General features: G+C 43.4%; 1 protein-coding gene across 11 annotated transcripts in view; it reads left to right on the top strand.

Annotated features, from left to right (window-relative positions):
• Positions 1-13,272, top strand: part of CACNA1B (calcium voltage-gated channel subunit alpha1 B) — a 307,712-nt gene that overhangs the window by 158,689 nt on the left and 135,751 nt on the right. For all 11 annotated transcript variants that reach the window (XM_033137256.1, XM_033137255.1, XM_033137254.1 and 8 more), the window contains 2 exons: positions 5,431-5,520; positions 7,915-8,124. In XM_033137256.1, coding sequence (XP_032993147.1) covers positions 5,431-5,520; positions 7,915-8,124 — 300 coding nt within the window. The remainder of the gene's footprint in view (positions 1-5,430; positions 5,521-7,914; positions 8,125-13,272) is intronic.

Below are 13,272 nucleotides of genomic sequence, written 5' to 3'. Positions count from 1 at the left end.
GAGATAAAGCCCATTCAGTTCCTAAATTGGCATATTGGCAATAACCACAATATGGTATGCTTATCTTATGATGTTCCACGTATCGCTGCTTTGAGGATTCTAACATTCCTTGTATGCAGATATCGGATCAGATGGAAAATTTTGTTCCATCAGTTGAATTTATTTTGTTCTATGTTTCCGTCATACAAGAATACGATTATGCACAGCTGACGAAGCACAGTTAGGCAAAACAAGGTATTATCTCAGAATCCTTGTCGTGCCATACCTTCAGGTTTTCCACCTGTTCTGATATCTGCATACAAGGAACATTAGAATCCTCACAGCAGCGATACGTGGAACATCATAAGATAAGCATAGCATATTGTGGTTATTGCCAATATGCCAATTTAAGAACCAAATGGACTTTATCTCCTGACCATCCATTGAACTTTAATTTCTCTTGATATGTTCTGTTTGCATCATGTGTTTGTCTATGGAATTAGACTTTGTGAGATATTACATGTTGAATTGTGTTTGAAATAGAAGTTACATAGTCAAAAACAGCCTGTTACGTTGTGTGTGTGTTGTTACCCTGTTAAAGTTGAAACAAAAGGTGCCTGCTAAATCTTAGTACTGAGCCAATGACACTAAAGAATCAGTTTCTTGTTATCAAATGAGCCTCACCAACTCAGGGAACAGCCAATGATGCTTCTGCAGTTTATCTCAATGATTGAGGTTGGATATGGGGGTTCAGGAGGTCGCTGGACCCATGTTATTCAGGACTTTGTAGATTACTGGAAAGACCCTGGACCTGGCTCAGAAGTAGATGGGTAAGCAGTGCAGATGTTTTAATAATGGTGTCACCTGTTGTTGGGCAGGTGCCCACATCAGGGGTGTTGTCATGGCATCTGGACCAGCTGGAGCTTCCAAGCCAGGCCCGGGGGTGTGCCCCACGTAGAGTGCATTGCAGCTATCCTGCCTCAGAGTTACCAAAAGAAGGACTACAGTGGTCAGGCTATTCCAGTCCAAGAATGGCTGTAGCTGCTGAACCAGAGTTAGTAAGAGGCACTCCTAGCCTCTAGTGACAAAGATATATCCAGAAGTACAGATTTTGCTGGACTGCAAATCCCACCAGCGTGGCCAGAGTTCAGCAATAAGGGAAGCTCTATTCCAGCAACATTTGGAAGACCACAGGTTCTCTATCCCTGTCCTACACGAAAGTACCTACCAGTCTGGATTGGGCCTCCCATGCTGGCAGTGTGTGTGTGTGTGTGTGTAAGTTTGATGAGCAAGCCTGACCCATGTTGCCTTTTGGGTAAGGTTACCAGATGTCCCCATTTTCTGGGGACAGTCCCTGGATTTACAAGTCAGTCCCCATACAAATTCCATTGAAGTTGAAAAGTGTTCCTGGATTCATTGGGGGGGGGGAAAATCTGGTACTTACTTTTGGGGCAAGGTTGCTGGTATCTCAATGGGGTCTGAATCAGAGATGGAATCTCAGAAGCCTTGGATTTTTTTTATCTCTGGCTCTAACTTGGAGCTGGATGGCAACCTGACCTTCTACGTAATGAAGACTTGGAGGAGCAGGCAGGGTCCTCCTTCACCAGGGCTGCCTCAATAGGATACTCTTGAGGAGACCTTGGGGTGGGTTCCAACAGAAGAGCCCCCCTTAGAGGATCATGCCTCTGGATCATGTTTGGACTGGACTCATATCAGTTTTCATTGTTTGATGTTTCTTTGGCTTAGCTTGGCTTGGCTTCTATGGCTTCTTCTACTGTTGCTTGGTAATATTGTATGTGAGGCCTTAACCACAGTGGCCTCCACAGCCGGGCTGCCAACCCCGTGTCCTTCAATATGATAATGGACTACAACTTCCACCATCCCCTGCCCATTGGCCTTCCTAGCAGGGGCTGTTTCCTGCTTGGGAGGGGGTTGAACTGGGTGGCCCTTGTGGTCTCTTCCAACTCTATGATTCTATGAAGTCCAGTCACTTATGGAGGGTCAGGTAAGGGGAAAACTCAGGCATTCCAGATGTTACTGGACTGCAGCCCCAGACAGCATGGACATTGGTTTGGGAGGATTGGAGTTGGAGCCCAGAACCATCTGGAGGAACCACAGGCTCCCCATCCCTTCTGTAGTTGAAAATAGAAATGCGCTTGATTGGGAACATTAAAAGGTCCACCTCATCCCGTATCCTGTTTCCAAGAGTGGCCAGCTACATGCTTCTGGCAATCCCGCAAATAGGACATGCATGCAACATTGTTTCTGTATAGTTGCCTCCCAGTAGCAGGCTTCTGATATACTGCCCGACCATGGAGGGTCTATAGAGTGATCATGGCAAACAGCCATTGACAGACTTCTCTTCCTTCATAAAGTTGTCGAATCTCCCCATAAAGCAACCTGAGAGTAAAGATAAAAGACACTTGAAAGCAATGGGCCACTGCTATATTTTGCAACAGCAAATTCCATAAATCTGTTTTGCGTTGTGAAGGAGTTCATTTGATTCACTTTGGTTTTTTTTTAATTAAAGATTTTCTTGATTTACAAAAGTGTGTGCAATCTCTCTCTCGTATTTTTCCATGTAACATTTTTACAAATCAGCCCCGTATGGTTCCCCTTCATCTCACACACACAGCCCAACAAGACAATGACAAAACTCTACCAGCAGCATACAAATCAATATGGCTAACCTGATCCAAAACACCCACCCACTCCACTCATACAGGAAACCAAAGATCACCACAGCCAACCACAAATGAACAATCACACCCTATGCCAATCCTGACCTGTCTCACCGCCAAGGATTCACTTTGTTTTGTCCTGAAATTACTGCCAGTCATTTTCACTGGGAAAAGCTTATGGGGAGATACACGAGAGAACACTCTTCAGATGTCATGTAGGAGATGAGCAGGATTGTTGTTCTGTTGTTCTGGAGAGCAAGACTTTTGGATGAAAATTGTAGGGAAGTAGGCCATGGCTAAAAATTAGGAGAGAAATGTTTTAATGGGATGAGCTGTTTGACAGTGGTACAGTCTGCCTCAGGAGGTGGTGGGCTCACATTTGTTTGCATCATTTTAAGCAAGGTCTGCACAATCATCAGTCAGCAATGCAGTATTTGCACCCTGCATTGCAGATCCTACATTGAATGGAAGTGCTGAACTTGAAGACGTCTCTTCCAATTCAGTAGTTCTATGATGCGCTCTGAGTTGTAGAAGTACTGTACATATCTTTTCTCCATTTTCTTTTCACAAAGCGTACCCTGCATAGCCATCATCTACATAAACAAAAATACTTCTGCCTTTTATAAGAACATTAGATGTTTAAATCACCTGTTCAGGTTTCTCCACAATTATCATTACTAAATATGTGGACTAATAACATGAAAGCTTGTCCCTCTAAATAACTTTTGACATGGATGCAAGTTGCAGCTAGGATTTCAATAGTCTACTCATGGAGGACTTTGTCTTTGTGGTATAAGAACTTATGGGTTTGGGCTGTTGCAGAAACAATAACAAATATATTGTAGGTCCCCAGAGGAATGAAGGACTAAGAATGCTTCTGTGTCATCTGGTGAGATTTTATTTCTTATGCTTCACATTTAGATGCCCAACTTTCGCCATCCACACCAGCTAGGGAAGTATGTATATCTTGATTCTTCCTCTTCTTCTTCTTCTTCTTCTTCTTCTTCTTCTTCTTCTTCTTCTTCTCCTCCTCCTCCTCCTCCTCCTCCTCCTCCTCCTCCTCCTCCTTTTCTTTTCTTTTCTTCCCCCCCTTCTGCTACTGCACTCTTGGATTTTCGGTTATAGTCACTATTTGTTATTATAACTTTCAATACAAATAAATATATTTTCCCCCAACAGATATGAAGTGAACCTGCTTCATGGCTTAGTAATACCTATTTATAAAGTATTGCATCCTTCTCTCTCTCTCTCTTAAACATTTTTAAAATTAAATTTCAAGGAAAAAGAAACATATCTACATATAATCCTCAATACATTTATTTAATACTTTCCATCCTGTTTTCCATGGTGGTTTTATTTTCTTCCCCTTTGCTGCACTCTTATAACAACATTACAGTAAGTTCTAATTCTTTCTGTTGCTCATGCCTCAAATCCTGTTTGTGAATTCATCATACTATAATATTTCTTTAAATAGTCCAAAAAAGGCTTCCGTTCTTCCACAAAGCTGCCATTATTAGGTTCTATTAATTCTCTTAACTTTGCCATTTCTGCATAGTCCATCTTCTTATAAATTCTGCTTATCCATTCTTCTTTTGTAGGAGTTTCTTGTAGGAGCATATAGAATCCTTGCTGCTGTCATAGTGTACATAAACTATCATTTTTGGGGGGACTTGTGTCCTTCTAATCCCACCCAAAAGAAAGCTTCAGGTTTTTTTGGGGGGGATATAATCACTTTAAACATCTTTTTAATCTCATTATATATCATCTCCCAAAATATCCTTTATTTCCTACAATTCCACTACATATGAAAAAAGGATCCTTCTGCCTTTTTGCATTTCCAACAGTTTTTAGAAACCTTATTATATGTTTTAGCCATTTTACTAGCTGTTAAATACCATCTATACATCATTTTCATATAATTCTCTTCTATAGCATAACATCAGTGTTCTCAAAGCGACTAGCATGAGTTTGGCCAAACTGTGGGAGGCAGTGAAAGATAGGTGTGCCTGGCATGCTCTGGTCAATGGGGTCACGAAGAGTCGGACACGACTGAACGACTGAACAACAACAACATAGTATAACATAATTTCCCCCCACAACTTTCCCCACACATTTATTTCTATAAAGATAAAGGTAAAGGGATCGCTGACCATTAGGTCCAGTCATGTCCGACTCTGAGCTTATGATATCACAAGTTCATTTTCCTTGTTGCACAGAAAGTCCCTAAGGAATTATGGGTTTTTCTATGTTTTGAGTGGTTCTTGTTTTATCTGTAAGCTGCCTTGAGTTCAGTCAAAGGAAAGGGCAAGATTAACAACAACAACAACAACAACAACAACAACAACAACAACAACAACTCTTTTAAAGGCATCCAAGTTGGTGGTCATTGCTACATCTTGTGGGAGCAAATTCCATAGTTTAAGCTGGCATTTCACTGATCCTGTATGTCTGGTAATGTGTGATGCATCTGCAATGCTGCCCACCCTCTCCTTGCCTCTCCCCCCCCCTCTTTTCATTTTAAGATGTTCATAGGCAGATGGAAGAGACTGAGCATAGCTGAAAGGCTAACTAAATTATGACCCCCCCCCAGCACAAGAATCTGTGAAGGAAGCTGTTGGCTGATTGATTTCCTAATGGTTTAGTGGTGTGTGGCTTCAGGTGGAGAGGCAATTTGGGTCTCTAAGCTTGTGTGTTGAGAGGGTTTATCTGTTGCCGGATGCTAACCACTTTTTCCTCATCTTTTTTTCCCTCCCTCCCCCTTTTGCATTAGTGCTGAAAAGAGCCACAATCAAGAAGAGCAAAAACGACCTAATCCATGCTGAAGAAGGGGAGGACCACTTCACAGATGTTTGTTCTGTTGGTAAGTTTAAGGTTTAATATACCAAGGTATTATTATTGGATAGATTGTCTCATGAAACAACAAAGCCAGGTAACCTCATGAGAATGTGGTGAAGCCTAAAGAGAACCAAGGAAGCAGATCGAACCCAACCCACCATCTTAGTCTCATAAGTGAGCAGAGTTTGCTACTGAATTGACCACTGGCTTTGCACCTTGTTAATGGAAGATGGGTGTTGTGCAGGCTTCTTTTGAGTTCCATCATAAAATGTAACCATCTTAGAGCAGGGATGCAGAATCTGCAGCCCATGGGTCAATCTTGGCCTGTCCAGGGATCAAATTGAGCTCACCAGATCATTTCCCCCAAACCACACACATTTGCCAATCAGCTGACATTACTGTAAGGGTGGAATCCTAACTATGCCAATGTCCCGGTAGTACAGCATCTTGATTGCATGCAGAAGGTTGCAAGTTCAATCTCTGGCATCTCCAGACATGGCTGGGAGAGACTATCTTTCTAAAAAAAACCTGGAAAGCCGCTGCCAGTTAGTGTAGGGTTGCCATATTTTGAAGATAAAAACAAAACAAAACAAAACAAAAAAGAAAACATATGCCTATGGATCCAGGGCACACTGTGACTTTAAATAATTCAGAGGCAATCTGGTGGGTTTCCTCCTTGCCCTGGCTTGCACAAACGTCCCCTCCCAGCTCCTTGCTCACCTCCTGCCCCATCCTGCTTTCTTCTTCCCCCTCTCCTTTTTCAGCAGTTCTCTCCCCTCTCCGCCCCCTCCCTTGCGCTCTAGTGTGGAAGTGGAGGCTGCGAAGGTCTCCCTTTAAGAGGGAGCAGGCAATGACAAATTGTTGAAATTTACACCCCAACTTTACCAGTGCCTCCTGGCTGCTGCAAGAGCCACATCTCTCTCCCTCTCCAGCCTTTGTTTTCCACCATCCTGTCCAGTTTGCACCCTGATCTGCCCGATCTCCCACCCAGATCACCAACCCTGCAATCAATTAGCTGGTTGCTGCAGAGCCCACCATACTGCTGAAGTTGCCTTGTCCGCTGCTGCCGTCGCTGCATCTGCATCTTGCAAGCTTGCAAGCTGCTGCCTCAGCTGCTGGAGCTTCCCTGGTAACTTCAGCACCTGCCTACGATAAAACTGCACAGCTCTCTAAAGCAGCAGCAGTGCTGCTGCCAGGTGCCGGGTGCCCCCTCTTCATCCGGAGCAGCCACTGCTACCAACATGCAGGGCCAGCGGCCTCATGGAGCACATGGAACCGACATAATCAGGTGGCAACAACAACAACAAAAACTGGACATTTTGCATTATTTTAAAAATCCACCCAGACTGAAATTGTGAACTTTAAAAAGAAGACATATCTGGAGAAAACCAGACATATGGCAACAATAAGTTAGAGTAAACAGTACTGAGCAATATGGAGGAGTTGTCTGGCTTGGAATAAGGCATCTGTCAATGTTCCTATGCAGGGACGCGGGTGGCGCTGTGGTCTAAATCACAGAGCCTAGAGCTTGCCGATCAGAAGGTCGGCAGTTCGAATGCCCGCGACGGGGTGAGCTCCCGTTGCTCAGTCCCAGCTCCTGCCCACCTAGCAGTTTGAAACCACCTCAAAGTGCAAGTAGATAAATAGGTACCACTCCAGCGGGAAGGTTAACGGTGTTTCCGTGCGCTGCTCTGGTTCGCCAGAAGTGGTTTAGTCATGCTGGCCACATGACCTGGAAGCTGTCTGTGGACAAATGCCGGCTCCCTTGGCCTATAGAGCGAGATGAGTGTGCAACCCCAGAGTCATTTGCGACTGGACCTAATGGTCAGGGGTACCTTTATATTTACCTTTTAATGTTCCTGTGTCTGCTCAGAAATAAGTTGCATTTAATTCAATGGTGTTTATTCCCAGGCATGTGTGTTAAGATTGCAGCTGTAGTGTGTGTGCTTTTAAGGTGACACTGTACATGCCATTTTTTTCACTCATGTTACCAACTTTTTTTAAAAAAAGAGTCAATTATCAAAACGCTTTGAAAAAGTGATTGTGAGGTCCTTGCAGACAATTTACAGGGAATTATTGAGCAACGTGTCTGGTTAACAGCCAGCAAAAGGCTTACACCCCTGCTGGTCAGCATATTTTCATAGAAACTTGTAATTACATAAAAGTTTTCTACGTAGCCTTGTAACCAGCTCAGTAAAATTGTCAATGTAAAAATGCTATGGAAGTCATTTCAGTGCAGTGTTCCAGAGAAGAATGGCTGGGTACATTTCAGGTGCCTGAATATCCAGAATGATAGTTGAGCAGTTACAGGTGGTTGAGCAGGTTCCTATGTATATGGGTTGGGGTAGTGCAGCCTTAGTGGCCCAAAGAAAGGTCTCTCAGCTCAGCTCTAAGCTTTGTATCTCCCCAATGCTCACAGGTTCACCATTTGCCCGGGCCAGCCTGAAGAGCGGCAAGAATGAGAGTTCCTCCTACTTCCGTAGGAAAGAGAAGATGTTCCGCTTCTTCATCCGGCGCATGGTGAAAGCGCAGAGCTTCTACTGGATGGTCCTCTGTGTTGTGGCTCTCAACACCCTGTGCGTTGCCATTGTGCATTATGACCAGCCAGAGGGGCTCACTACTGCTCTGTGTAAGTAAAGCTCTGGGATTACTTTGGCCCTGAACCTTTACATCATCTCGGATTGAGGAGCTGACCCAGGGGAATTATGCTTGGATTTCTCAAAAAGAATATTCAGGCTCACTGGTATCGTATGATGCCCTTCCATCCCACCACCACCAATTGGACAGGGGTCAGCAAACTTTTTCAGCAGGGGGCCGGTCCACTGTCCCTCAGACCTTGTGGGGGGGGGCTGGACTATTTTTTTGGGGGGGGCGGGGAATGAACACATTCCTGTGCCCCACAAATAACCCAGAGATGCATTTTAAATAAAAGGACACATTCTACTCATGCAAAAACACGCTGATTCCCGGACCGTTGGCAGGCCAGATTTAGAAGGTGATTGGGCTGGATCCAGCCCCCGGGCCTTAGTTTGCCTACCCATGCCATTGGATATGTGTGTGTGTGTGTGTGTGTGTGTGTGTATTACCTCCAACTGTAGAGTTTACAGAAGGGCAGGGAAAAGATGAGGCAGGAACCAAGTGCTCAGTGAGTGTCCCCAAATACCAACCCATGCATGTGGGGCAAATTGAAATTACATCTATATGGTGCTAGAGACATTGAAGTCAAAGCAAGGCACATGTGTGAAGCAAAACAAGAACAACAAGAACAACAACAAGAACAACAACAACAACAACAACAACAACAACAAACTTCAAAATGATACCCCTTTTGTAAGATTTTGTAAGTCTCTAGAGAAGAGACTCTCTCAGTTTATGAGCTTTCTGTTCTTTCTCAGAATCAAACAGCAGAAGTAATAAGGCTGTGGGGGCCAGACAGTTTGATATGATATGCTTCCTATTTCATTTGGGGCTAAGTGGGGTGTGCGCGCACTACCATCCTTTTACAACCCCACCCACCCACAAAAGAAGGGGAACCATTAGTTTGCTTGTAGAGAAATGCTTTCTGTCTTGGTTTTTTTTTAAAGTAACTTTTATGTGCTGGTATTCATCTCCCAGCTGGTGCCAGAAAGAATGTTCTTGTTAATTACAAATTGAGTGAAAAATTAGACGGGCTGACATACGGGGCGGGAGGGGGAGAAGGGCCTTTTTTTTTTTTTTCAAAGCGGATAAAAGAAAAAAAGGAATTCAGCAGCTAGATATGACTGAAAGCAGATATTGCTAAAGGAGAAGAGCTAATGGGGGAAGTTTGTAGGTTCTTTGATCAGTATAGTGAGGAGGAAGCTAACATGGACATTCCAGCTCATAACTCATCAATAGAGCACCTGTTCTTCATACAGAAGGTCCCAGGATCAATCCCTGGCACCTCCAGGTAGCACTGGAAGAGACCCCTCTGTGAATCCTTGGAGAGTCACTTGCAATCACTGTAGACATGAACCAAAGGTTTAACTTGGTATAAGGCAGCTTTCTATGTCCCTGTGAAGTGCATTTGTTGAAGAAGCCCAAAGAATAGCAACTGCCCAAAAACAGACTTCCCAACTACAGTCGAACGTTTTCGCTCCCGAATGCCGCAGAACCGAGAGTGAGTGTTCTGGTTTGCGTATATTCTTGGGAACCCAAATGTCCAATGTCCAATGCAGGTTCCGTGCATTCTGATTGGCTGCAGGAAACTCCCGCACCTTAGAATAGAATAGAATAGAATTTTATTTACGGCCATAGGCCCATACAAGTAAAAAAAAACCACGTAGATAACAACTTGTGCAAGTGGGAACAACAGCCGCTAAAACACCACAGTAACAATAAAATACAATAAAATAGAATGCCATACTAAGCCTTAGCTAGCTTGTAGTGCTCCTTGGCGTCGCTTTTGGGTAAGGACAGCGACCAGGAACCTTGCCACTTTCAGGGTCGTATGAGTATCCTTATCCTGCAAGATTTGGGCGAGGTGGAATTCTGGTGGGGTGCCCTCTAGTTTCTGTATGATTGATCCCAACAAATTTGCCTGTGGCCCATTGAACAAGGGGCAAGCGAACATAATGTGCTGGAGAGACTCCAGTGTCTCCTTATCACATTCGCACATGGCGGAGGCTTGGCCCTTTGAGAATCTATGTCTCAGGATGTTGGAGGGGAAAACGTTGAACCTCGCTTTGGTGAAGGCCAGTCTATGGACAACAGTCGAAAGGGAGGAGGCCGCACCTTAGTTTCTGAACTTTTCAGAAGTTGAACGGACTTCCGGAATGGATTCCGTTTGACTTCTGAGGTACGACTGTACAAGTTTAGAAGGAACATCTGAGAGGTGTCTGTCCACCAACAGGTTAGCCCTGCTGGTGTTCCTCAGCAGCAAGAACAGCTGAAAGATGATTTGCCCACCAATTGGCATGGTAGAGAAATTTGAATTCAGTTTACCTCTAAAGGCAAATTTACCTAATCCACACTTTCTGAAACAATATGCGAACTGAAATTTGCTTTGCTTCAAATTATGCCCATGCAGTTCTCAAACCAAGTAATTGGTATGAAAAAATGCATCTAATTGGGGAAAAGTATATATGAAAATGCATAACAGTGTATTAGTAAAAATCAATGAATACTTTTTTATTAGGGGAAATTGCTTTGCAAAAATGGATATATTAGGCAAAATTCCATACTGATGAATGCATTAGGAGAAATTTGCACTAAAATGCTTATGAATTTTCACGAGGACCTACAAAATCATTCCCACCCCACCCCCCAAGAACAGATGTGGAAATGTGGTAAACTGAATTTAAGACTGGGATACTTAGAGAAACCTAAATTGAGAGAGTCACCCATCCCTATCTACAGTACCAGTCACCTGCTCTCCAGGTGGATTCTATAACATACCTTACTTTTCCGAGTTTTTTTTTACTTTAAAGTAATGTTAAGAAATTGGGGTTGTCTTATACACGGATAGTGCATAGGGGGGAACGGGTGATTGGTTGGAGCTGTGAGCAGTCGCTTGTCAGCGGTGATTTGGTGGATGATTGGTGGTGCAGCAAGGGCTGCTTTGGATTGGCTGCTGCTGCAGTATTTGGGTGGGTGATTGGTTGCTGTGGCAAGGGCTGCTGTGGATATGCTCTTGCTGCAGCAATTGGGCGTGCAATCGCCGGCTGCTGTTGGCGAGCGGGCAGACGCTTGTTGTCTTCGGCGACGCGAGCGACTGTCAGCGTTTTATATTCGGGTTAGTGATTTTCGGCATCACCCCCTCCCAAAAAAGCTCTGCAACTCTGGACAATCCTCCCCCCCAAAAGCTCACCAACCCTAGAACTAGGGGTCATCCTATACACGGGAGCGTGTTATACATGGAAAAAAATATGGTAAATGAAAAGGATTTAAAGTCTTAGCACTGTTGGGTTGAAAAGCTTCCTGATTTGGTTAGATAAGTTCAGGATTGACACAGCTGGTGTGACTTCCATGCCCCCAAAGCCTAGGAGGATCCCTTAGCTGTGTTTTGCAGAGCCTTCAAAACCAGTCTTTGGGGATCTCTTACACAGATTGAACTTTAGGTTGTTGCTGGAAGCCACAAGAGAGGGAGAGTGTTCTTCTGCTCTGTTTCCTCTTTGTGGGTTTGATACAAGCATCTAATTGGCCACTGTGAGAACAGGATGTTGGAATAGATGCGCCATTGGCCTGATCTGCTAGAGCCCTTCTTATTTTTATGTTCAGTTGGGCCCAAGCAGAGGGACACCCTTTCATTTGTGCTATTCACCCTGCTCTTTGGTGAAATATTTTCATTTTCTAAACACAAACTCTTTGACAGGAGAATCAAAACTCATTGAAATTGGTCTCAGCTCTGTTTATCTAATCTTAAAGCACTTCTGTGGGTTCTTTTTCTGCTTTCTTTGATATTGATATATTTGAATAAAACCAAAAGGTTTATCCAGGTCTCTCTAATGTCTACAGCATGGAGAAAATTAGTTGAAATGAGGATGGTTCTTAATTACCAGTACCTAGGTTCTAAGAACCTCTCTTGGAAATGCCCTTTCTTTGTTCAAACATGTGGCTTGTGATTGGCAGTTTCATTTACACACCTATCTGGACTTCCTTTTATTAATAGATATGCTTAAATCAGGTTTGATGGAATATTAAACAACAACAACAACAATAACAATAATGTTTAATTCCCTTCTACACACTTGTTTCATGGTGATGTAGAAAATATAATAGAGAAACTCAGCTAAAAACAGTTACAAAATAGCAGGGGGGAAAGAACAGCGGATTTATTTATTTTTTAATGGCAAAGAGTAGACATCAGTGGCAAAAATGTATACAACCAGCTGGGGGAGATTGGTGGTGGTGGTGGTGGTGGGAAATGTCTTCAGTTGTTTCTGGAAAGTGCAGATAGTGGGTACCTTTCATATCTTGACAGGAATGATGTTTCACAGCATTGCTTATTGTTAATTTCAACTGGCAATGGTTGTTGTTATTTAATTATTCTTAGTATTATTATTATTATTATTTGCTTCTGTTTGAAAATAAACAGAATGGTGAGGGTAGGCTCTCCAGAGACTTAGCAGTGAATGCAAAAATAAATATAAAAATGTGCTAGCCTTGGCAGTGTTAAAGACATGTGTTTTCCTAGGACAATTTTTGCTTAGGCACAGCTTCAGAGTGATGTGCGCAGATTTGCCATAGTCTGATTCAGACCATGAATTCAACCCATAGTCTGCTTCAGAAGGATATTCTTATCTTCTAATGGATTAAATCTGATAAATTATTAGGAGCCAACAAGGGGAGAACATTTCTGCACAAGTAGCTTTTAGCATCAGTGCCCCGTAATGCTTCTCACTGGCAGCACATGGGAAGAGCAGGGGTGCCTCCTAATTAGACAGCTTTCTAGAAATGTGATTGTAATTGGACTTTGGACAAGATGTGTGAACTTCAGCCAGGGAGGGAGCAGAGTTTGCTCTGGGAGGATTGGTAACACCGTAAGCATGATTTGGGCACCTCTAATTCAATCATGTCTCTCCCTCTAGGGAGAATTTAATTATGTTACAAATCAACTTCAATGCTGCTGAGAGCCTGTGGGTCTGCAGTGTTTCCTCAGAACTCCCCGTCTCTACCTCCTTTCTACTTTCTGTTTGTTGAAACGCTCTGATTAACTTTCTCAGCTTGACATTTCCAACTGTTTCCAAGCATTTTGAAAAAGGAACTGAAAAGGTGCTTAGCAAAAAAAAGGGGGGGCATGGGGGAAAGGAAAAATATG

The sequence above is a fragment of the Lacerta agilis genome, chromosome Z, assembly GCF_009819535.1.
Source record: "Lacerta agilis isolate rLacAgi1 chromosome Z, rLacAgi1.pri, whole genome shotgun sequence".
NCBI classification, from domain to species: domain Eukaryota; kingdom Metazoa; phylum Chordata; class Lepidosauria; order Squamata; family Lacertidae; genus Lacerta; species Lacerta agilis.
This window is presented reverse-complemented; position numbering and strand designations above follow the sequence as displayed.